General features: G+C 44.2%; 1 protein-coding gene across 3 annotated transcripts in view; it reads left to right on the forward strand.

Annotated features, from left to right (window-relative positions):
- Positions 1-26,975, forward strand: part of ECM2 (extracellular matrix protein 2) — a 431,439-nt gene that overhangs the window by 211,079 nt on the left and 193,385 nt on the right. For all 3 annotated transcript variants that reach the window (XM_073600147.1, XM_073600145.1, XM_073600146.1), the window contains 4 exons: positions 6,129-6,217; positions 8,464-8,547; positions 10,704-10,819; positions 21,230-21,342. In XM_073600147.1, coding sequence (XP_073456248.1) covers positions 6,129-6,217; positions 8,464-8,547; positions 10,704-10,819; positions 21,230-21,342 — 402 coding nt within the window. The remainder of the gene's footprint in view (positions 1-6,128; positions 6,218-8,463; positions 8,548-10,703; positions 10,820-21,229; positions 21,343-26,975) is intronic.

A 26,975-nucleotide genomic window follows, 5' to 3' on the forward strand; every position in this document is an offset into this window, starting at 1 on the left:
GGGAAATAAGCCCAAGTCCCATTGAGGATTGTGGAGGAAGGAGAGGTGGGCGACATGGGCACCCCACCAGGTCAGTGTCTGACACACCAGCTTACGGTAATCTATGCATGGCTGCCTTTTATTTTATGTAATTTTTCTACTCTATTTTTAGGTGATCTGGTTGTGCTGGAGTCAAGCAACAGCGCCACCCCCGAGGATGTTAATGAACTTGCGACATGGGCACCCCACCAGGTCAGTGTCTGAGACACCAGCTTTATGGTAAGGTAAACTTATGTGTGCATATTTCTAAACATATTTTTTTTTTCATTCCACTTTAGGTCCAACTGACTATTTTACCCCAGACAGTGCCCAACGGCTAATTGCTCAAATCATGGCCTGGAATGGGGAGATCGATCAAATGCGGAATCGGCTGGATCGTATGCAGCAGGAAATGAAGGACATGATTGATGTTTTGGGTCGAATCTAAATGCCCTTTTTTAAACCCCAAAACATCAATCATGTCCTTCATTTCCTGTTTTGCTGACCCCATTCTGGGCCTTCTCTTTTTTGTTTTGGCCAGAACATAAATGGCTGTTTAAGCTAATGTAAAAAAGGAGGGCTGTTTCTTGTAAATACCTCACAAATCCACAAAAAATTAAAAATTGATTTTCAAAAAAACACAAAAAATAAAAAAAAAAAAAAATTGATTTAAAAAAACCAAAAAAAATTAAAAAATAGATTTTAAAAAACCCAAAAAAATTAAAAACTTGATTTTAAAAAACCCAAAAAAATTAAAAACTTGATTTTAAAAAACCAAAAAAAATAAAAAACTTGATTTAAAAAAACCAAAAAAATAAAAAACCTTGATTTAAAAAAACCAAAAAAAGAAAAAACTTGATTTTAAAAAAACAAAAAAAAGAAAAAACTTGATTTTAAAAAAACAAAAAAAGAAAAAACTTGATTTTAAAAAAACAAAAAAAGAAAAAACTTGATTTTAAAAAAAACAAAAAAAAGAAAAAACTTGATTTTAAAAAAACAAAAAAAAAAAAAAACTTGATTTAAAAAAAAAAAAAAAAAAAAGAAAAAACTTGATTTTAAAAAAACAAAAAAAAGAAAAAACTTGATTTTAAAAAAACAAAAAAAAAAAAAAATTGATTTAAAAAACCAAAAAAAAATAAAAAACATGATTAAAAAAAAAAAAAAAAAATTAAAAAACACTTGATTTTAAAAAACCAAAAAAACAAAAATAGACAAACTTTATTCAAAAAAAATAATAAAAACAAAAATAACTTGCTAAAAAAATAAAAACATAAACACAAAAATTGCTTTAAAAACCAAAAAAAAAAAAAACACAAAACAAAACTTGATTTTCCAAAACCAAAAAAAAAGCCTGTTTGTGAAAATCAAAAAGCCAAAAATAATTTTTTGTGGATTTAGGTATAAATATTTAGATATAATTATATTTTGCTACATTATTAAGATATCATTCTATTTTTGTCAATGAACATTTTATACTAAATGCAGAACTGAATGCATAACAACCATTAATAAAAACATCTCCTTATAGGAATTAAATAAATGTGTGGTTTGTTATTTCAAGGCTCAGTATCATTTTAGTTATAATTGTAAAAAAGTTGTTTACAGTGGCAATGGAGCTTATTTAGACATTTAAAATTACAATACAGTTGGCACTACAACTGCTCGACCATAACCTAGGAGACAGCCCAAAAGAAAGGCAAGCAATAAATATAATGCAAGATTTCATCAATAATTTTTTTATTGGCAAAAATTATATATCCTGGCCCCATTGCAATGGCCCCCCTACCATAAAATAATTAACATATTGCTGTCTAACTTGACGGGCACTTTGGGGGGCCAAGCCAGTACGGACAGTATCCAGGCCTGTAAGGTTGGCTTCTATTTGTCCGGCCTCAGGCCCAACTGTGCCTATATAATTTGGAGCATGCTTATTTAAAAAGTTGTGCAGAATGCAGCACGATAAAATGATAAAATTAAGTTTGTATTCCGCCAAATTAATGGCTGTTTGAAACAGGCGGAACCGGCTGGCCAGAATTCCAAACGCATTCTCAACCACTCTTCTAGCTCTGGCCAGCCGGTAATTAAAAACCCTCCTCTCCGGGGTGAGTGTTCTTTGGGGGAATGGCCTCATGAGGTGCTTGCTGAGAGCGAAGGCTTCATCGGCAATGAAGACAAAGGGGAGTCCTTCCACGTTATCCTCATCAGGTGGCAATCCCAGGCCCACCACTCTGGAGACGCTGGCAGAACTCCGTCTGGGCAAATACTCCTCCATCCGACATCCGGCCATTCTTCCCCACGTCCACATATAAAAAATCATAGTGTGCCGACACCACCGCCATTAAAACAATACTGTGGAACCCCTTATAATTAAAATAATATGACCCCGAATGGGGTTGGTGGCACAATGTGGACATGTTTCCCATCTATAGCCCCTCCACAATTGGGAAAGTCCCAAACGGCTGGCAAAATGGGATGCCACAGTCTGCCATTCCTGTGGCGTTGAAGGAAACTGGGAAATCAAAAAGAAAACCAAAAATCAATTAATTTGTAAGCTAACATTGCAAGAAAATTAGACAATTAAAAACATTATTCCCCAGCATCAGTATAACATTCAATAATTTAATTCTTCTGGAATAACTAATATGGAAAGGCACACTTATCAGATTGCTCACCCCCTCTGATGGAACATTGATTACATTTTAGGGGGTTGTGAAATCCCTAAAAAAAATTACTTTTAGGACACGCAGGAATTTAGGGACTAAAAAGGCTACAAGACTGCAGTTGTCCGCACTCTGCAGGTGCAGTTGCTAACCAGCTTACAGTAAATGAGGTAATGTAAAAAGGCATTCATGTTGCAGGAGTACACAATCACATGCAAGGGCAATTAATGAAAACACTTTGAGGCTTGCATATGATTTGATGATGGAAATCAGCAGAGCTTCTGCTCATTTACTAAAGCACTGGAACAAATGCACTTGTAGAGTGCACATGCATTTTGCAAAGTGCCACATATATTTGCTTTAGACAAATCAACACCACAGAACATTCCAGCAAATTTAACGAGGGGTGGGGGGTGGGGGGGTTGTGAAATCTAGATAATTGCTCATTAGCAGCAAACTATTTGGAGTGAGTTTAGGTGGGGGGGGGGGGGGGTTGTGAAATCTAGATAATTGCTCATTAGCAGCAAACTATTTGGAGTGAGTTTAGGTGGGGGGGGGGGGGGTTGTGAAATCTAGATAATTGCTCATTAGCAGCAAACTATTTGGAGTGAGTTTAGGTGGGGGGGGGGGGGGGGTTGTGAAATCTAGATAATTGCTCATTAGCAGCAAACTATTTGGAGTGAGTTTAGGTGGGGGGGGGGGTTGTGAAATCTAGATAATTGCTCATTAGCAGCAAACTATTTGGAGTGAGTTTAGGTGGGGGGGGGGGGGGGGGGTTGTGAAATCTAGATAATTGCTCATTAGCAGCAAACTATTTGGAGTGAGTTTAGGTGGGGGGGGGGGGGGTTTGTGAAATCTAGATAATTGCTCATTAGCAGCAAACTATTTGGAGTGAGTTTAGGTGGGGGGGGGGGGGGGGGTTGTGAAATCTAGATAATTGCTCATTAGCAGCAAACTATTTGGAGTGAGTTTAGGTGGGGGGGGGGGGGTTGTGAAATCTAGATAATTGCTCATTAGCAGCAAACTATTTGGAGTGAGTTTAGGTGGGGGGGGGGTTGTGAAATCTAGATAATTGCTCATTAGCAGCAAACTATTTGGAGTGAGTTTAGGTGGGGGGGGGGGGGGTTGTGAAATCTAGATAATTGCTCATTAGCAGCAAACTATTTGGAGTGAGTTTAGGTGGGGGGGGGGGGTTGTGAAATCTAGATAATTGCTCATTAGCAGCAAACTAAATACACTCAAACAAAATACATTCCAAATGAGTAGACTAGGTGGATATGTTCCCATCACTTCATGCTGGGAAGGTTATTGAAGGAAAATATACATGCATGACAAAAAATAACAGGAAAAAAATCCAGCATGTGTGAGGATAAAAAGGGGACATTCACACTATATTGCAATGATGGTAAGTAGTGTTTGAAGCAAGAAATACATTATATTATCAAAGATTACATAAAAGAACATGTGATGCTAATAAAAGAAAAATATCTTACCTTAATATAGTCCTTCTGCAGGACCTGTATGATGGCAGAACAGGTCTCTGGGATAATGATCCCCAGAGCCTGGGGGGAGATGCCTGTCGAGAACTTAAGGTCCTGCAGGCTTCTCCCTGTGGCCAAATACCGCAAGGTAGCGACCAGCCTCTGCTCCGGAGTGATGGCTTGCCTCATGCAGGTATCCTGCCTGCTGATATAGGGGGTCAGCAAAGCCAACAAACGGTCAAAAACGGGGTCCGTCATCCGGAGAAAGTTCCTGAAATCCTCAGGATTATTCTCACGGATCTCACGGAGCAAAGGCATGTGATAGAACTGGTCACGCTGAAGCAACCAATTCTTGGTCCATGAACTCCTCCTCGCCCTGTTCATGGACTGGTCTTGGGCTGAAGAATAAACTACAGCACCAAGCACATACAATGCACGAGCTCTACGACGAGTACGTACAGGTAACATGGCTTCAAAACGGTCGGCTGGTCAGAACGCACTAAACAGAACGCACTGAAGAACAGCAAGGCCTGTGAAGAACGACCTGAAAATCAGGAACGAGCGGCCAATAAAACAAAGATTTCTCAATGCCAACTGACCAAACGCACTGAAAAGCAGATACAAACCTCACAAGCACAGACTGAACAACAGTTAAAACGAACTGAAAAATACGAGTCTCACAAGCGCGAATCGTCTCTCACCAAACTTCTACTAACACGAGATAAACACGAGATTAGCAGAAGGAGCCCAAAGGGTGTCGTACGGGCTATTGAACTTCCGTTTTATAGTCTCGTCGGACTTGGTGTACGTCACCGCGTACTAGGCTGTCGTACTTTTGTGTGGTCGTGTGTGCGCAAGTCCGTTCGTAACAAAGTCTGCCGCAAGTCCGCCGAAGGTACGTCGGAAGTCTGTCGGACAGGCTGTCGGACTTTTGTAGACGAAAAGTCCGACCGTGTGTACGCGGCATAAGACTGGTTTCCTGATGGTCCTCCAAGGTACATCAACTTCTCATTTCACCATCTCTAGGTGGCTCAGACAGACCATCATTCAAGCTTATCTCAAGAATTGGGTTTTACCCTTTGTCATGGCATGTGCTACTAGATCATTGAATGTTTTTTGTATTTTCTTTTTTAACTTGTTTTATCTGGGAATGTTTTTGTCTTTTTGGTGTCATGCAACCTTATCCAGCTATCCAAGGCTACCATCTGGACTTCTGTTTTATAAGTACTAGCAGGTTGATATTCAGGCCTCATCTGATGCCAGCTTCAGGTTTTAGGTCCTTCAGGTGGCTCTTGGAGCTGCAGGTATTCCCAGTTTACTGTTATTTTTTTCTTGGGTCTGTTAGCTTTCGTTGCCCACCCTTCTGTAGGACAGCCTAGGAATTCTTAGAATTCCTACCTGGATAAAGGAGAAAGAAGGTACTCACCATAAAATCCTTGGAGTCCATTAAGGGACACAGGTCCTTCCCCTCTATGTACTTCTTTGCTTAAAAACTGAGGCATGATGGTTGTGGGCGGGGTTATCCTGTGCTGGCCAACAGGTTTTTAGTCATCAGTGTCCATTTATTCTGTAGGTGGCAGTATAACTCAAAAATCTAAGAATTCCTGTGTCCCTCAGTTGAAAAGTATTTTACAGTGCGTAACAAATCCTATTTTATTGTCACTCACCAGCTAACCCTAATGAGATCACTCGTGCAATGGAAAAGGAATAGGAAAGCTTTAGAATAAAGAGGGGGCCAAGACTCATGTGTGGAAAAAACTTTGTGGACACCTGAACATCATACCTATATGACTGGCCACTCTTCTAGGAAGTCTTTTTGCAAGATTTAGAAGTGCTTGTGTAGAACATTGTGACCAATCCCCAGCGCTGTCACATGAGGCTGGAGAACATACAATTCTATGGCAAATTATTCACAATTACTAGCAGAAGGCTTAGTAATTTTATGGCTGTTTTCCTTTCCTGACAACAGATCTTGAGAAGATATGAGCTTATTGCTGTTCAAGAAGTTATGAATAAAGATGACACAGCTATTATCAGGCTTGTCCGGGAACTCAACAAGTAAGTTATTGCCATTCAAAACTTTTTAATTGCATTTGCTGAACTGGATCCATCAATAAATTTCAACCTTCAAATACATTTCAGTGTACAGCGTTTATATTGATAATAAAATCAATATAGACGCTGTGCACTGGATCGCTGCCTTGACATTTGACTAGATCTAAACCTCACTAACAAAAATGCAGTCATACTGCTCTAGTAGTGGTACTTCTCCACTGCCAAGTCAATTGCTCCCCTGCACATTCAAGCCCTGAAAAATGAGAAACCAGTTACCTTCAAATCCTGGCTTTTAAGGGATAATAATAATAAAAAAATAATCAATTGCTCCTAACCACCTAATTGATTTGTCCTCTTTTGGCACACCTTTTCTTCTTCACCTCAAGTTCTCATCACCTCAAGTTTTCACCCAAGGTCATCCTAAAGTTCTCCAGATCATCACCACTGAACAAATTCCTCATATGCAGGGCCGAGACCTAGGGGTAGGGGAGAAGAGGCATGTGCCCCAGGCGCAGTGTAGATAGTCACTAGAAGCAAGAGAGGAAAGATCCCTGGTGCCGCACATCCCATGGTGGTATGGGAGAGACAACCTCAGAGTGGGCTCCCACCAAGCGATGCCCTGACGCGTTTCACTCCGCCCCCCAGAGATTAGTCATAGGTATACTGGGGGCAGAGTTAAACGTGTTGGAGGCGTGGCCTGGTGGGAGCCCAGGCTGGGGTTGTATCTCCCATACCACCATAGGACTCCGTGGATGTGTGGCACCAGGGATCTTTCCTCTCTTCCTTCTAGTGACTACAGGAGCTGGGACAAGCTCCATCCCTTGCTGGCACTCCTGCAGTGTTTGCAGCATCACCCACACTACTCCCCATAGTGATTGAGCCTGAGTGGCACACTAAACAAACCGTGGGCCGCATTGTTGATAGTGTTGTGGAGGGAAGAGTCATGTGTATTCTTATTTAAATCTCGGTGTGCTTTGTGCATTTCTTCCAGATCTGTGCAGTAATCCAGTGTGAAATGTTTACTTCCTGTAATAAAGACCGCTCACTTCTGTGCTCTCCCTTTGTGCAGGGTGACTGGTCTTGTCTCTACCCCGTCCTGTAGTTTTCTGTAGTGGGTGGAGCCTGCTGGGTTCCTCAGCTCTTTTCTCTGCACAGACTTTGTACTACTTTTACATGGTAAAATTTGGGTTTTCAAAGGGATTTTGATGCACACAAAGGGGGGATGTACAAAAACTGGTGCAAAGTCTGATGCAGCTCTACATAGAAACCAATCAGCCTCCAGATTTTGATGTCAAAGCTTAATTGAACAAGCCAGTGGTGGCCGCTTCATTAGGGGCGTCGCCCCCCTAATCCAATGCGCCTGGCCCATAATCTACACACAGGGCGCCGGACGCATGGATTTCAATGGTTTTTTTTTTTTAAACACGTGACTAGAGCCTGGGGCTCTAATTGGCTTCAAAAAAGGGTGGGCTCAGGACACAGAGCACTGCGCCCTGAGCTCACCCAGTTGCGTGAAAATAGCGAATTAATATTCACTATTGTCTTCCTGCTTCTCCTCCTGGCCTATCAGGAAGCGAGTCTTAAGACTCGACTGGCCAAGAGGAGAACTAATAGTATAGGCTGGTACCGGGAGGATATACGGGGAGATCCAGGAGATGGCCGTCCTCATCGGAGCAATCTCTCTGCTCTGCATTGCTGCCAACCCAGAAGTCAGAGCCCAACCGCGTGAGTACCACCCACCGAGGGGGGTTCGGGTGGTATGTCCCACCCCCCCCCAAAAAAAAATGTAGCACCAGCCTCCACTGGAACAAGCTGAAGTTAGAAGCTGTTTGGCTACCATGAACCGCTGCACCAGATTCTGAGTGCACCTGTTTTAGCAAATCTCCCCCAAAGTGGATTTATATCCATTGTGGCTATGGAGTACTATATTTCAATGAAATTTTAACCGACTGGTGTTCAGCTTTAAAATGGGTGTCGGTTTGGTGTAATTTTCCTCACTTCCTGTCTATAACAAGGTAACAGGAAGTGAGGGGAGAGCTCTCCAACAGGGACATGTACAACAATAAAAATACTGATAGTGATTCTAACCCTTTCCAACAAAATTTTGGCTGCAATTGGTCTTCAAGATAAATTCATGTGTTTTTCTGGTTTTAGTGTTTCTTGGTCAACATTAGCTGTAAATGTATTGATTTTTTTGTACCTCTAGTCTGAAAATCCTTTCTAATATCAGTTTGTTTTTTTCCTGGCAGGGCCACTGGTCTTAGCTACAACTTATTAATCTCCGATCATCTGGGACGCAGCACTTACAGGGAGAAATATGTATATGTGTACAGGTATGGACTTGGCTGAGCTTTTGAAGTGAACTGGAGTTTTGTTGTTTACTAATCATAGACTTTAGATAGTTATTGAACTATTGGTGCTGTATTTTGGCACTAGCACAGCTAGATTGGTGCCCTGACTATTCTCTGCTATAGAGATGAGCTTGGGCGTTCTATGCCCTCTTTTAAAGCCTAGTACACACTATTCGTTTTTTTTTTTTTTTTTTTATTCATTCAGCCCACTGAGGAGCTCAGGAGGATAACCTGTACTAACTATGCAATGCTAGTACAGCAATCTCCTCCACTGGGCTATTTTGTTCTGACAGGGGACATCTCCCCCCCCCCCCCCCCTGCCAGAACACACTGGTCAGCACTCACAGCCATTAGCTGGGAGCGTTGATTGGATGCCAATCGGCAGACCTTTTTCGGTCATGCCCTTTTGACAGAAGCCGGACTTAAGGCTGGCTTCTTTTGGATCTGCCGCCGTACACACGGGCCGAATGTCCGATACTCGGGCCCGTGTGCACGGCCTTTTACTTTAATAAGCTGTGAGCCAGGTCATTCCTGATTGGGTGCCATCACTGTGAGACTTACATTTTTCCAGCTGGCTCCTTCGATTTTTCAGTTGATTTTTGTGGAGCCTTGTGGTGCTTACAGGGCCACCCACGGTTCGAATTTTGAACAATTCAACAGGAAACAAATTAAATTTAAGCCATGTACAGTATGGTCAGGTGTAGGAGGATCATATAATCTTAAAAATAAGTGATCTTTGTGGGGAATATACAGTATGAGTCTTATGGTGAAATTCACATTTTTAGGGACTGGAAGTCCTTTACACTGCTTTACTTTGAGGAAACCAAATTAACTGGAAATTGATCCCAGAGGAACCCTTGAAATAATTTTCAGGTCTCCAGGAACCCCTGCTAAAACCAATTCATTGTTGGTCAGTGGGCAAAATGCCCCTTACATTGGTGGTTAGTGGAAAGAATTACAGAGGTGGTCAAAATGCAACCCCTACAAACAGCTAAAAAGATCTTTAATTTCATGTAGCTGCCTCTGCCAAGTAGCATTGATTGACCTTAAAACTATGGATGCACCATGGAAGATCAATCAACCACAGCTCAAGGAACCCCTAGTAACCTCTGAAGGAACCCTATGGTTCTATGGAAGTGAACCCTGGTTAAGTACGGGTGGTTTAAAGGGTACTATAATGCAGAGATACCACTGAACTGACCAATATTGGAGCAAGATTCAATTACCCAGGAAATTCACCTACAATCGGAGTTAAAGCGGAGTTCCAGGCTTTTTTTTGTTTATTAAAAGTCAGCAGCTACAAAAAGTTTAGCTGCTGACTTTTAATAAACAGACACTTACCTGTTCCACGGTCCAGCAATGCGGGCGCACGGAGCCTCGCCCCTCTCCCTCTCCTCAGTGCCTCCATTGAAACTTGCGGCTTCACAACCGGGCACACACTGCGCATTTGCGAGTCGTGGGAAGACAGGCAGTCTTCTGGGACCTGTCACGTGTCCCAGAAGATTGCCAAGAGGGAGGGGCCGCCTAGTGGGACAGGAGTCGTCGCCCATAGGCGGAAGGAGGAAGTGGGACGGGAAGTCCCTCTCTAAAGTAGGCACCCATTCCCCCCCCCCCCAAAAAAAAATGACATGTCAAATGTGGCATGTAAGGGGGCGAGGAGTGCTTAAAGTGGAAGTTCCACCTTCGGGTGGAACTTTGCTTTAATACGAATGTTTATACTACCATCATTCTACATGATATCTTATACCAACTTTGTCGTAAATACGCTCACAATTTACTTTTCAAATTTAAATACCAGTCATGGTAAAATACTTCCTAAAGCAGTCTCCTGGTACTAAACCGGTCTTCAAAACTTGGATAGACAACATGTAAGATGCGTAACCTAAATTGAAATAATTGGTGGCTTAATTAGTCAGGTAGGGCTTTGCGGAAATGCAACATTACATTGGACAACATCTGTCAGACATGACGGTTCCTGAGAGCTGGGGGAAAGGAACAGATGTCTTGGCAAATAATGATTTATCTAAACAATGCCTATAAGTGAAAGGCAGTGTGGATCACCTTATTAGATGCCTCTGAACAGATGTCGAGTTGTGGAGCAATTTAGGTTTCATCCTGTCGTGTTTTTCCCTCTGCAGAGAAGACATACTGAAGCCAACAGAATGGTTCCACTACGACGATGGCTGTGAAAATTGTGGTACAGACGTGTTCATGCGGGAACCTTTCGTGGCTCGTTTTTCATCCCTTACTACAGGTACATCAAAATAACGGGGCTCACGCATTCTTAGGTATCTTTATACATCTCTGGGACTCTGTAAACCAGAGTAATAAAACTGTAGGTTTAAAATGTTTGGAAATAAAATGGAACTTTACCTATACCAATATAGAATAAAAATAATGTTAGTAAGAAACATACATTCCATATTAGAATTATGGTACCAAAATTAGTGTGTGCTGTAAATTGCCTCCAAGATTGCCCCTGTTTCTTCTTACTGGAGGCTGCCATTTTGCTGAAGCCCAGAGCCCCTGAGCAGCAGTAAATCTTTAGTCTGTCCGCAAATTGGCCTCTACTTTTTGGGCACCGTGTAAAAAAAATAGCGAGCAACTGAGCATGTGCAGAGCAGCTTCAGATTGGATTTTAAACAGTATAGGCACTTATTTTTAATGTTTTACATAACTATACCTGCAAAAGGGGCCAGTCTGAACTGATATAGCAGGACTTAATTTTCTGACTAAAGTTCCACTTTAAAATCAATGATGGGGCACTATTCCTCCCACTGACACCAATCATGGGGCACTATCCCACTGACACCAATTGTGGGGCACTATTCCTCCCACTGACACCAATGATGGGGCAATATTCCTCCCACTGATACCAATGATGGGACACTATCCCTCCCACTGACACCAATGATGGGACACTATTCCACTAATTCCAGCGATGGGGCACTATTCTTCTCACTGATGCCAATGATGGTGCCTTGTTTACTCCCATTGTCCCTTGGACATTTTCTACTCACACTGACTACAGTCTGGCCCCCTCAGAGTCTGAAGGACATAAACTGGCTCTTTGTTTAGAAAGTTTGGAGATGCCTGCCCTAGACCAAAAATATAACCCTTGCAGCCTAAAGAGGAAGTAAACCCTGATGGGTTTTACTTCCTCTTTATTCCCCTGCAAAGTAAAAGCATAATGGGCTAGTATGTATCATATACTAGCCCATTATGTGGCACTTACCTGCAAACGAAGCCCGCAATGTTCCCAAGGTCCCCGCTGGTGGCCGCTTCCATCTTCACCCCTCTTCCTTCTGGGGCCATGGACTCCAGCTCTGTGACTGGCCGGAGTCGCGTGACATCATTCCCGCACATGCGCTTGGGATCCGACGGTCACGGCACGGGCCTTATAGAAATGGTACGATCGTGCCCTTTTTTTAGTGCGCATGCGCCGATGAGGTCAGCGCAAGCGTATATGGTAAATATCTCCTAAACCGTGCAGGTTCAGGGGAAATTTCCAATACCTACAGGTAAGCCTTATTATAGGCTTACCTGTAGGTAAAAGTGGTGTGTAAGAGTTTACAACAACTTTAATGAAAGGTAAGCCTCGTACACAAGAGCAGATTGTTGGCAGGAGATTGACTGTTGACAGACTGTTGTCCTAAAATCTGACTGTTAGTACGCTCCTTCTGACAATTGTTGTCCAACTTTCGGCCAACAAATTGGATGACAGCCTTGTAGTACGTCACTACGTTGGTGTTTGTTGGCCGACAATTGTGTACCGTTAGTATGCAAGACAAGTTCCTGGCACACGCCCTTTGGACAAAAACCAGTTGGCCAACAATCTGATCGTGTGTACGAGGCTTTAGGGGTGGCTCTGCAAGGGGGATTTTTCACAGCTGACTCTAGTTCGGCTTTATCAGAGATTCTAACCCCTTCCCTGCTCTATCCAAAACTAAAAGTCATTCATCAACATCATCATTAAAAAAAATATTGGTTCAGTACCTGAATGTGCTGTTTTATTAAATCTAGGCCTACATTGGTCAACATATGGATCTGCCATAGTTTAGTAAAGCTGGCCATACACAGCTAAAATTGTGACTGATTTCTGCTGGATTGCCCAAAATTGGCCCTGTTTAGCACTACCTGGCTTGACAAAAGTTGATCTCTTGATCCACTTTTATCAAAGGAACCTGGTGGAAATATTCTTAGCCGAGCAGAGACTGAAATGCAATGAGAAGCAGACACTGTTATGCCGCGTACACACGAGCGGACTTTTCGACCGGACTGGTCCGACGGACCGAGTCCGGGGGACAATCCGATCGTGTGTGGGCTTCATCGGACTTTCAGCGGACTTTTCCAGTCGAAAATTTGATGGACTTTAGATTTGGAACATGCTTCAAATCTTTACGTCGTAACTCCGCCGGACCCAGAAAGCCGCTTGTCTGTATGCTAGTCCGACGGACAAAAACCGACGCTAGGGCAGCTATTGGCTATCAACTTCCTTATTTTAGTACGGTGTACGTCATCACGTACGAATCCGTCGGACTTTGGTGTGAATGTGTGTAGACAAGTCCGTTCGTTAAAAAGTCCATCGGAAGTCCGTCAGAAGTCCGTTGGAAGTCCGTTCGAAAAGTCAGTTCGAAAAGTCCGGTCGAAAAGTCCATACGTGTGTAAGCGGCTTTAGAGTATTCAGCAGCCGTGGGTCTAAAACGGGGGGGTCAGCAACCTGTAGATCACAATCTACCAATAGATTTTGGCCAGGTGACTGGTAGATCTCGGTCGGGGATTACTGACCCGCCATTCCAGAGCATCAAACTGAGTGCAATGCAGAGGGACTACTTGTAAAGTTGGAGCTGTAGTAGGGAGTAAAAGCCGCATAATCTGATGCCTCCTCTGTAGTGCTGGTGTCCTGACGAGAAAGGTCCCCCCATCGGATAGTGTCCGCCCTATACTGCGCAGGCCCAGCGCTTGCGCAGTACGGAGGACAAAGGAGACGCCAAATGTCTCCGAAGATGAACAGCTGATTATCAGCTCTAGACAGCGCCTGCGCACTTAATAGTACATTTTGTCAGGTGCTGCCGATGTTGTAAGCACTTTGTAAGAGGGCCGCTCGCCATGCTTCGCTCGGCATATTTTTATTCTAACTCTATGTCCACTTGGATGGTGGGGCTTGAACCTGGACTCAGGGCAGAATGTAGTGCGCAGGCACCGTGTAGAGCTGACGATCAGCTGTTCATCTTCAGAGACTTTCGGCGTCTCCTTTGTCCTCCGTACTGGGCAAGCGCACTATAGGGCGGAAACTATCCGATGGGGACAGTTCTTGACAAGACACCGGCTCCTGTCCCATGCAGAGTGATCCCAACTGCACTCCACCTCTTATCCCGGCTAGCGGTCTCCAGGGTGGTGCCAGCAGCAGGAAAGATGATCTTCAGGTCCTTGTGGAGCAATACACCGGGCATAATAGTATAGGGCTGCATTCACACTTGTAAACTTTCCTGTGGGTTTGCTGTGGTTAGCCATAGGCTTCAAATATATCCTGTGGGTTTGGTGCACTTTCTGTATGCAGGAGTTTGGGTTTTAAGAAAGCGCACCACGCCTGCAGAATATAATAGAAGTCTATGGAAAAGCGCAGCTAACCCAGGAAAGTCGCAGATGCACTGCACCTGTGGTGCAGGTAAACCGCAGCACACAAGTGTGAAAGTAGCCTTAAACCTCGTACACACGATTGGATTTTCGACAGGGAATTGTGTGATGACAGACTGTTTGCCTAAAATCCAACCATTAGTACGCTCCATCAGACAATTGTCCAACTTTACGCCAAGTGTTGGATAGCAGGCTAGTAAATTTTTGGCGGACAACAGTCCAAAGTACAAACATGCATGCTCGAAATCAATGCTCACCAAACACGACATTAGCAGAAGGTGCCCAAAGGGTGGCGCTCAAGAGCTGAAAATCCTTGTACTACGTCACTATGTTCATGTTTGTTGGCCGACAATTGTGTACCGTTTGTATGCAAGAAAAGTTCCTGGCACACGCCCTTTGGACTAAAGTCTGATGCTCTGTTGGCCAACAATCCGATCGTGTGTACGAGGCTTTAGGCTGAGTTCACACTATTGCAAATTGGATGTGGTTTACTGTTTAACAAAGTTCCGATCCCCTCGAGGACTAATGGTGACCTCCATAGTAAGGAATAGCTGACATCCTTCCATGCAGAGTGGGTTGCAAGGCATAGTGGGTGTCATGTAAGATGAAAGGGAGGGCGCCAGACACTTTAAGACTGCAAAAAGAGATTTAAGCCTCGTACACATGATTGGATTGTTGGCCAATGGAGCGTCAGGGGTGTTCACAGCCGCATTAGGAGTTATACGCCCTGCCATGGTTGGTGGGTGTAGCACCTGCCAAGCATGACCCATTCAAAGTGAATGAGGCCACTCTGCAAGTGTCCTGCAACCTTGTGCAGTACAGCAAATAAGGGGGTTAAATCAGCCAGCTTTGTGTTGCTTTCTCACCACCTGATTTAACCCCTAGGACCCAGTTGTGCAGTTGCGGTGCACTTGCAGAGGGGCCTATTTACTTGAATGGGTCACAATTGGCAGGTGGTGGCACCCACCAAAAGCAGCAGGGGTCTTAATTTCTGCTGCGGCATGTGTACGCCTTTGGTAACTGCCTGGGCAGCTAAAGGGGGTAGGAATTGGGGATGGTAAAACCCTGACTCAACTGCAGAGTTTTACCATCCCCAACTTTACGTGTGAACAAGCCCTAAGGGTGCCGCTGCTGAATGCAACCAAGGACGCGTTCACAAGTGCAGCAGGCACTGCTGCTCCTCTGAAAAGCGATCAAAGTGTGTTTGATAGGTGGTGAGGAGGCAATATTTAAACCAATGATTGCCGTGCAATGCACGCAATTGTGAAGCAGTAGTACGGCAATTAGAGGTTTAAATCATCAATGTGAGAAGGAGAAACTGTGCCCGGTGATCTTTGACTTCTCCCATGTTGTTCAGGTAGATCTCCACCTCTTTAAGGTTGCCTATCCCTGGTCTACACATACACTATGTAACCAAAAATATTGGGACGCCTGCCTTTACACACACATGAACTTTAATGGCATCCCAGTCTTACTCTGTAGGGTTCAATATTGAGTTGGCCCACCCTTTGCAGCTATAACAGCTTCAACTCTTCTGGGAAGGCCGTCCACCAGGTTTAGGAGTGTGTCTATGGGAATGTTTGACCATTATTCCAGAAGAGCATTTGTGAGGTCAGGCACTGATGTCGGAGAAGGCCTGGCTCGCAGTCTCCACTCTAATTCATCCCAAAGGTGTTCTATTGGGTTGAGGTCAGAACTCTGTGCAGGTCAGTCAAGTTCCTCCACCCCAAACTCGCTCATCCATGTCTTTATGGACCTTGCTTTGTGCACTGGTGCACAGTCATGTTGGAACAGGAAGGGGCCATCCCCAAACTGTTCCCACAAAGTTGGGAGCATGAAATTGTCCAAAATGTCTTGGTATGCTGACCCCTTAAGAGTTCCCTTTACTGGAACTAAGGGGCCAAGCCCAACCTCTGAAAAACAACCCCACACCATAATCCCCCCTCCTCTAAATGATTTGGACCAGTGCACAAAGCAGGGTCCATAAAGACATGGATGAGCGAATTTGGGGTGGAGGAGCTTGACTGGCCTGACCTCAACCCGATAGAACTCCTTTGGGCTGAATTAGAGTGGAGACTGCAAGCCAGGCCTTCTTGTCCAACATCATTACCTGACCTCACAAATGCTCTTCTGGAAGAATGGTCAAACATTCCCATAGACACACTCCTAAACCTTGTGGACGGCCTTCCCAGAAGAGTTGAAGCTGTTATATCTGCAAAGGGTGGGCCAACTCAATATTGAACCCTATGGACTAAGACTGGGATGCCATTAAAGTTCATGTGCGTGTAAAGGCAGGTGTCCCAATACTTTAGGTAATATAGTGTATATGGTTTAAATCTCCTATAGACGTTCGGCAACAACAGAATTTATGTCCATTGTCATACTAGGAGCTTCCACATGGTGGGGCTGTAATCTAAGCAATCATCAGCATGACATTTGCTTGTAGAGCATCACGGTTAAATCACGGCATGGCACATGTATGATGATGACAGCATAATGGCAAAGAACGCTCGCACGATCATAGAAGTGGGAGTAAGGCGGGGGTGATAACAATGTCTGCTCATCTATTATTTTATTATTATTTTGCATTTATGAAAATCTCACACGCCTCCAAACAATCGGAAATGATTCCCTTCCATTAAAGTCGGGGAAGTCTTAAACTATTAACTGTTCCTATTAGGAAAAAAAAAAAAAAAAAAGAAGGTCTCTTTTACTTTATATAACTGGCCACTTAATCCTTGTTTTGTTCTTCTCAAGATGTAAAAAGCTGCATTAAATGGGATTATAGAAATCTGGGATTAAAGAGCAATTGTGGTTCTTGATGGGAGAAAAGTGAAAATAGAGCAATATGCAACTTTACACCCAATAAAAAAAAGATACAATGTTACTCATTTCCCTGTAGTTTATAAATTGGATTTAGATATCCCTTGTAAGAATCCAAACCTCCAGTTTTAGGCTGCATTCACACCTGAGCGTAGCGTTTTTTTCCGGTATTTTTTGCACGTTTTTATTGCACGATTTTGAGCTTTGGCGGTTTTTCGAATAAACCACTTCAATACCGGGCCCTTTCCTCCCTTCCTGCCCAGGCCAATTTTCAGCTTTCAGCACTGTTGCTTTTTAAATTACAATTGCGCGGTCATACAACACTGTACCCAAACACAATTGTTATCATTTTGTTCCCACAAATAGAGCTTTCTTTTGGTGGTATTGGATCACCTCTGGGGTTTTTATTTTTTGATAAACAAATTAAAAAAGACCGAAAATTTTGAAAAAAAAAGAACTTTCTTAGGGCTCTTTCACATGGACGATCCGTATGTCCGTTTTTCATCCTTCCGTTTTCGGATGAAAAACGGACATACATGTATCCCTATGGAGCGTCGGATGTCAGCGGTGACATGTCCGCTGACATCCGACCCGCTCCGATCCGAAAAGTGTAACGGAGGAAAACCGTACTGTTCCATCCGTTTTCGGATCGGATTGGGTGACGACGGACTCTACGGTCCGTCATCATCCGATCCCCCATAGGGGAGAGCGGCGCTCTGACAGGTCCGTCACTGCACAGTGTGCAGCGACGGACCTGTCATCTTCCTGCTCAGCGGGGATCGGCGGAGCGATGCCCGCTGAGTAAGCGGGTGTTCACTGATCCGCCCCGTGTGAAAGAGCCCTTAGTTTCTGTTATAAAATTTTGTAAATAAGTAAGTTTCTTCCTTCACTGATGGGCACTGATAAGGGGGCACTTATGGGCACTGATGAGGTGGCACTGATAGGCGGCACCGATAGGCACTCATAGGTGGCACAGATATGCAGTACTGATAGGCACTCATAGGTGGCACTGATGGGCACTGATAGGTGATACTGATGGGCACTGATAGGATGCACTGATGGGCACAGATGTGAAAGAGCCCTTAGTTTCTGTTATAAAATTTTGTAAATAAGTAAGTTTCTTCCTTCACTGATGGGCACTGATAAGGCGGCACTTATGGGCACTGATGAGGTGGCACTGATAGGCGGCACCGATAGGCACTCATAGGTGGCACAGATATGCAGTACTGATAGGCACTCATAGGTGGCACAGATATGCAGTACTGATAGGCACTCATAGGTGGCACTGATGGACACTGATAGATGGTACTGATGGGCATCACTGATATGGAGGCACTGGCAGGCATTGCTGTTGGGCACTGATCGGCATCATATGTGGGCACTGATTGGCAGACCCCCCGTCAGGAGAGCTGTCGATCGGCTCTCCTCTACTCGCGTCTGCCAGACGCGAGTGAGAAAAAGCCGATACAGCTTTTCCTGTTTACAGCGCGAACAGCTGATCACGTGGTAAAGAGCCTCCGTCAGAGGCTATTTACAAAGATCAGTGTTGCGGTGTGTCAGACTGACACATAGCACCACTGAGCGCCCCAGCGGGCGCACGCCAGCTTGTTAACCTGATCATGTCATATGAGGTCTGGTCAGGATAACACAACCACTCTGCGCACGTCATATTGCTAGACAACCATCTTTAACCGCTCCAGACCCGAAAGATTTGGCTGCTGAATGACCGGGCCATTTTTTGCGATTTGGCACTGCGTCGCTTTAACTGACAATTGTGCGGTCGTGCGACGTTGCACCCAAACAAAATTGACGTCCTTTTTTTCCCCCACAAATAGAGCTTTCTTTTGGTGGTATTTGATCACCTCTGCGGTTTTTATTTTTTGCGCTATAAACAAAACAGAGCGACAATTTAAAAAAAAAAACGCAATATTTTATACTTTTTGCTATAATAAATATCCCCATTTTTTCTCAGTTTAGGCCGATATGTATTCTTCTACATATTTTTGGTAATAAAAATCCCAATAAGCGTATATTGATTGGTTTGTGCAAAAGTTATAGCGTCTACAAAATAGGGGATAGATTTATAGCATTTTTATTATTATTATTTTTTTTACTAGTAATGGCGGCGATCTGCAATTTTTATGGGGACTGCGACATTATGGCGGACACATCAGACACTTTTGACACATTTTTGTGACCATTGGCATTTATACAGCGATCAGTGCTATAAAAATGCATTGATTACTGTAAAAATGTCACTGGCAGGGAAGGGGTTAACAGTAGGGGGCGGTGAAGGGGTTAACTGTGTTCCCTAGTGTGTGTTCTAACGGAAGGGTGGATGGGACTGTCTAGGGGAGATGACAGATCGGTGTTCATACTTTGTATGAACACACGATCTGTCTCTTCTCAGAGAATCGGGATCCCGGTTCTCGCTGTGTCACGAGTGATCGCGGGAGCCCGGCAGTCATCACGCCCGCCGAGCACTCGCATCGGCTCCAGGGGCGAGCAGTGGGTGCACGTGCCCCTAGTGGCCACAGGGCGAAGTGACGTAACATAACGTCGTTTCGCCCAGTCGTACCATTCTGCCACAGTAAAACTGCGGTGGCTGGTCGGCAAGTGGTTAATCATGCCGCCCGACTGTCCCGATGAAAAAAAAAAAAACGGAAAAACTCCACCTCCATGGGAGGCATCCCTGGGACTGCTGTGTTTTTGCTTTGACAGGTGTTATATAGCTAAGGGTGGGGCCACCTGGTGACGCAAACGGGTGACCCAACCCCTCTGACATCACGTGACGTGACTTCAGAAGGGGCGGGGTCACCCGGTTACATCACCGGGTGGCCCCGCCCTTCATTATATAAGAGATGTCATCGTGAAAAGGCTGCAGTCGGTGGGACGCCTCCCATGGAGGGCGGAGCTTTTTACTTTTTTTTTCTCTGGACTGTCGGCTCTGTGAATGAAGATTTGCCAAAGAAGGAATTGTCAAAAACTGTCTCCTGACATTTTTACTTTTTTGACACTTTTTTTGGTGAATGAGTAGGGGTACAGTGTACCGGATACCCATTCACATTGGGGGGGCCGGGATCTGGGGGCCCCCTTGTTAAAGGGGGCTTCCAGATTTCGATAAACCCCCCGCTCACAGATCCCCACAACCACCGGGCAAGGGTTGTGGGAATGAGGCCCTTGTCCCCATCAACATGGGGACAAGGTGTTTGGGGGACCCCAAAGCACCCTCCCCATGTTGAGGGCATGTGGTCTGGTATGGTTCAGGGGGGGCGCTCTGGTGTCCCCCCCCTTTTCCTGCGGCCTGCCAGGTTGCGTGCTTGGTTAAGTGTCTGGTATGGATTTTGGGGGGACCCCCAACACCATTTTTTTTAAAAATTTGGCACGGGGTTCCCCTTAACATCCATACCAGATATACCGGGGGGGGGGCTTTGGGCTCACGCAGTTTTTTTAATGATTTTTATCTATATTGCCGGAATCCGTCAATACATTACAGCCGCAAGCAATTTTAAATGACATTTTTTCCTTTAGAAATGTCATTTTGCTGTGGTACTGTTATAAACATGGAAAAGATGCGCTACTTTACAGGCAGATTAAGGGGACCCCCAAGCACGATATTTAAATGAATATTTCAATTTTATGGTTTCATTCAAGCATTATTAAAATCACTGCTCCTGAAAAAACTGACGTTTTTAAAACTTTTTTTTTTGCATTGATACATGTCCCCTGGGGCAGGACCCAGGTCCCCAAACACTTTTTATGGAAATAACTTGCATATAAACCTTGAAAATTAGCACTTTTGTTTTTTCAAGTTCGTGTCCCATAGACTTTAACGATGTTCGCACAAATTTTTTGCCTGTGCACATGTTCTGCTGCAAACCGAACCGGGGGGGGGGGGGGGATGTTCGGCTCATCCCTATCAGCCTTAAAATTATTCGATTCTGAAAGTCACTTACGGGTCAATTTTTGCCTCAGCATACACAGCCATTGATGGCATTAATGTTTCTAATATGTTTCATTTCTATGATCCTTAGCTCCATCTAGTGGCCATATTGCGGAATTTTACTGAAATACTTCCATCAGGAAAATACTGCATTATGGCCTATAGATGGCGCTGATGGTTATATCGTTTTTTTATATGTAGTTTTACAGCAGTTCCGAGTAACACTAATTGTTGTCTTGATTTATTATTTTTTTTTCTCAGAGGTGAAAGACTTTGCTCTGGCCGTCGTTCACACCAGCCCTGACTATGCCGTGCGGGAGGTGGATGCCCTTTTTGACGTGTGGGAAGATGCCAAGCAACGGCTACTCATGGAGGTCCACTTTTCATTATTACATTATCTTTTAGTTATACGTCCCTTGCATTCTTTGCATTACAACATGGGAAGGGGGGGTTGTAAATGACATCCACATTGAACATGACAGCCTCATATATTAAAGTAGGAGTTGTACATAGAAGGACTATGTTGCCTTCCCCTATTCTGGAGAGCAGGGGCACAAAGGAGCGTCTGGGGGGGCCAGCACACACACGTTCTGTTTTAAATCTTCCTGGCAGTTCTCAGTCTGACATCTTTAGTCTCTTGTATTCAGAGGCAGTTCTGTCTTTTAGATTCCTTCCAAAAGCATCCGCTGGGCCCCCTCTTAATATTTCCTGTGTCCCCCGTTGCCATAGCTAAGACAAAGGTGACTGCTGAGCTGTTACAAGCAGCTGTTTCACCATCCCACAAAAAATAAAAATAAAAATTGATGTGTTTTTTTTTTTTTAAAACACGCTGTATCATTGCTCACCAGATTTCCTTGGATACGTTCAAACAGAATAAGACACGCTCTTTATTTGAACCGTTTTCCTCTATAGGAGTGCAAAGTCAGCAACGAGTCCCAGGCAGAGGGACTAAGTCTAGTCTTTTTCATGGGTTCCTCCATGTCATACAGTGCCTTGAAAAAGTATTCATACTCCTTGAAATTTTCCACATTTTGTCACGTTACAACCAAAAACGTAAATGTGTTTGTGTTGGTCTATCACATAAAAGCCCAATAAAAAGTGGCACAGAATTGTGAAGTGGAAGGAAAATGATAAATGGTTTTCAACATTGTCTACAAATAAATATGTGAAAAGTGTGGCGTGCATTTGTATTCAGCCCCCTTTACTCTGATACCTCTAATTAAAATCTTGTGGAACCCATTGCCTTCAGAAGTCACCTAATTAATAAATAGAGTCCACCTGTGTGTAATTTCATCTCAGTATAAATACAGCTGTTCTGTGAAGCCCTCAGACATTTGTTAGAGAACCTTGGTGAACAAACAGCATCATGAAGGCCAAGGAACACACCAGACAGGTCAGGGATAAAGTTGTGGAGAAGTTTAAAGCAGGGTTAGGTTATAAAAAACTATCCCAAGCTTTGAACATCTCACGTAGCTCTGTTCAATTCATCATCTGAAAATGGAAAGAGTATGGCACAACTGGAAACCTACCAAGATATGGCCGTCCACCTAAACTGACAGGCCAGACAAGGAGAGCATTAATCAGAGAAGCAGCCAAGAGGTCCATGGTAACTCTGGAGGAGCTGCAGAGATCCACAGCTCAGGTGGGAGAATCTGTCCACAAGACAACTATTAGTCGTGCTCTCCACAAATCTGACCTTTATGGAAGAGTGGCAAGAAGAAAGCCATTGTTGAAAGAAAGCCATAAGAAGTCCTGTTTGCGAGAAGCCATGTGGGGGACACAGCAAACATGTGGAAGAAGGTGCTCTGGTCAGATGAGACCAAAATTGAACCTTTTGGCCTAAAAGCAAAACCCTTTGTGTGAGAAAACTAACACTACACATCACCCTGAACACACCATCCCCACCGTGAAACATGGTGGTGGCAGCATCATGTTGTGGGAATGCTTTTCTACAGCAGGGGCAGAGAAGCTGGTCAGAGTTGATGGGAAGATGGATGGAGCCAAATACAGGGCAATCTTAGAAGAAAAAGGGTAAAGAAAGAGGCGCCTTCTAAATATGAACTGTAGAAACTTTATGGTACAATAAATAAAAACACTCACATTGAGGTTAAAAACGATCAGCATGAGGAAAATCCTGCAGCGTTGCGTCTCCTTGCTCGCTGGTTCAACAGCGGCGTCTGACGTTACCGGTCCACGAGCACCTCAGACCTTTCCTCTGTATTACCATCTAAGTCACAGAGTGTACAGAGCCGGTGGACGGCTCTGTACAGCCTGTTGAACCAGCGATCAAGGAGACGCACTGCTGCAGGATTTTCCTCACGCTGATCATTTTTAACCTCAATCTGAGTGTTTTATTTATTGTGCCATAAAGTTTCTGCAGTTCATACTTAGAAGGCACCTCTTTCTTTATCCTTTTTCTACATGTTTTGGAGCGTGCTTCTGCTATCCTGAAGAGGCCTGCCCTGAGTTATGGATGTTTTTTTTTCACCCCTGGATATCGCCATCCATCTTGCACGGTTTGTGCTCTCCCCTGATTCACACCCATTACAATAACACAGACTCAGGTCTGGCATCATTTAAACTACAGTTTGCGCCAGAACCACCCCCATTCCCAATCTTAGAAGAAAACCTGTTATGCCCCGTACACACAGTCGGATTTTCCGACGGAAAATGTGTGATAGGACCTTGTTGTCGGAAATTCCGACCGTGTGTAGGCTCCATCACACATTTTCCATCGGATTTCCCGACACACAAAGTTTGAGAGCAGGATATAAAATTTTCCGACAACAAAATGCGTTGTCGGAAATTCCGATCGTGTGTACACAAATCCGACGCACAAAGTGCCACGCATGCTCAGAATAAATAAAGAGATGAAAGCTATTGGCCACTGCCCCGTTTATAGTCCCGACATACGTGTTTTACATCACCGCGTTCAGAACGATCGGATTTACCGACAACTTTGTGTGACCGTGTGTATGCAAGACAAGTTTGAGCCAACATCCTTCGGAAAAAATCCTAGGATTTTGTTGTCGGAATGTCCGATCAATGTCCGACCGTGTGTACGGGGCATTAGAGTCTGCAAAAGACTTGAGACTGGGGAGGAGGTTCACCTTCCAGCAGGACTACGACCCTAAACATACAGCCAGAGCAACAATGTAATGGTTTAGATCAAAGCATATTCATGTGTTAGAATGGCCCAGTCAAAGTCCAGATCTAAATCCAGTTGAGAATCTGTGGCAAAACTTGAAAATTGCTGTTCACAGACGCTCTCCATCCAATCTGACAGAACTTGAGATATTTTGCAAAGAAGAATGGACAAAAATGTCCCTCTCTAGATGTGCAAAGCTGGTAGAGACAACCCCAAAAAGACTCGCAGCTGTAATTGCAGTGAAAGGCGGTTCTACAAAGTATTGACTCAGGGGGGCGCCATACAAATGTACCCCACACTTTTCACATATTTATTTGTAAAACATTTTGAAAACCATTTATCATTTTCCTTCCACTTCACAATTATGTGCCACTTTGTGTTGGTCTATCACATAAAATCCCAATAGAATACATTTACGTTTTTGGCTGTGACATGACAAAATGTGGAAAATTTCAAGGGGTATGAATACTTTTGCAAGGCAATGTAAATGTTAAGGAAGGTTGTAGTTTACAACTAATAATGAGATCTAAGAAACTAGTATAGGAAGAAAACAGTCCAATTCCTGTAATAATCAGTTACTAAAACAGCGCTAATTTTAAAATAGAGCAAATATCGTGTGGCCAACACCACATCAGAACAGTCTTTGTGTGTAGTGATGATGAAGCAAAACAGTTCAAAATATTATAGGTAATTGTAAACGATTGTCCAAGTGTGCACCTTCCACCAAACTCTTGTATTTTTCACCACATGAAGCACACTCCCCCAGGGGGTTAAACTCACCAGAAACCTCTAATAAACCAGCCTTAAGGAAAGTGTTCCTCAACCAATTAGATCTGTGTCATCATCATCCACAGAGTTCCAGAGGTACAAGGGCTCCAAAGAATGTCATAAAATGCAAGGAAATATGCACATAGCGTAATCCTGTTTATTTAAGACACATAACCCAAATACCATACCAATACGCGTTTCGTCATATCCCGACTTCAACAGAGGGCTCCACCGCTAGCCAGCCCCGTACCAGGAAGCAATTGTGGTGTCTGCAGGGAGACACATGCTGACCCGCTGGACTGCAATAACGGTGATAGAGCGCATTGCTCACTTATTTGCTCAAATTCTTTTATACTTTGTACGTAGTTGGATATAAGGGGATTGCTTTGGTATTTGGGTTATGTGTCTTAAATAAACAGGATTACGCTATGTGCACTTTTCCTTGGATTTTATTACATTCTTTGGAGCCCTTGTACCTCAGCCATAACGTTAAGATCACCCACCATACCCTGTTGAGATATGGATTCCACTAGAACTTTGAAGGTATGCTGTGGTGTCTGTCATCAAGCCAATCCTTTAAGTCATGGGTGCTTAACCTGTGGCCCTCCAGCTGTTGCAGAACTTCAAGCCCCATGAGGCATGAGTTTTGGAGATGCTCTGACCCAGTCGTCTTGCCATTACAATTTCATTATCAGCTGTTAACTATAACCTTCTTAACATGGAATTACCCTTGAAAAAAAACATTCAGGTTTTGGGGAACCCCTGCTAATAATTACTGTATCTGCAGCTCATGGCATGCTAGCATGAACAGCAAGTTGTGATACAAGAATAAATAAAAGAATCAGGAATGTGGCTTGCTGAGTGTATTTGACACCCATGGCAAAAGTTATTTTCAGTAATCTCCAACCATGCCTCCCCGTCTCCAACCATGTCTCCCCAGTATCCAACCATACCTGCCCAATATCCAACCATACCTTCCAAATCTCTAAGCATACTTGCCCAGTCTCCAACCATACCTCCCCAATCTCCAACCGTACCTCCCCTATCTCCAACCATACCTCCCCAATCTCCAACCGTGCCTGCCCAGGCTCCAACCATACCTCTCCAATCTCCAACCCTACCTGCCCAGTCTCCATCTATACCTCCCCAATCTCCAACCATACCCTGCCTAGTCTCCAACCAAGCCTGTGCAATCTCCAACAGAGCCTGCCCAATCTCCAACTATACCTGCCCAGTGTCACGTACCTGATGGGTGAGCCTGACGTGCAGCAGTAAGGCCTCGCGTACAAACCCGCCTCAGGGACCACCGATGCTATGAACAGTGGCCACAAGAGCCAAGTGGTGTAAGAGTGCCTGGATCGTCTCTTGTGCAGCTGATGATCTCCCAGAGTAGACCAGCAGGTAACAGCAGGTGTAGTCAGCTCAGCAGGCAGGAAACAGGAAACTGGTAGATAAAGAGCTGTGGGGACACTAGATGCATGGTCAGACAAGCCGGGTTCGGTAATAGATGATCAAGCAGACACAAACAGCAGGCAGAGAATCCTCAGGATACAGGCAAAGGTTCCACAACAGGATATCAGTCAATATAGAGATAAGCATGATTACAAGGCAAGCCGGGGTCAGGATAACAGAGATCAATCATAGTCAAACATGCCGGGTCAAGCACAGGAAACAGATTGTATCTCGGGACCAGGTAGACACAGGAACAGGTTCGAGCTGCAGATCAGACAGCAAAGTTTCTGTGCAGCTGAGGTGCTTAAATAAGGCAGTTTGATTTCAGTGATTGGTGCCAGTCTGCACTATTGTTAACCCTTAGGTGACCCCTGCGCTGGGTGGCAGATCCATGACACCCAATCTCCAACAGCACCTCCCCAGTCTCCAACCGTGCCTTCCCAATCACCAACCATTCCTGCCCAGTCTCCATCCATACCTCTTAAATCTCCAACCATACCTGCCCAGTCTCCATCTATACCTCCCTAATCTCCAACCATACCTGCCCAGTCTCCATCCATACCACTTCAATCCCCAATCATACCTGCCCAGTCTCCATCCATACCTCCTAATCTCCAACCGAGCCTGCCCAATCTTCAA

This window comes from Aquarana catesbeiana, linkage group LG09 (genome assembly GCF_042186555.1).
Source record: "Aquarana catesbeiana isolate 2022-GZ linkage group LG09, ASM4218655v1, whole genome shotgun sequence".
Lineage (NCBI taxonomy): Eukaryota > Metazoa > Chordata > Amphibia > Anura > Ranidae > Aquarana > Aquarana catesbeiana.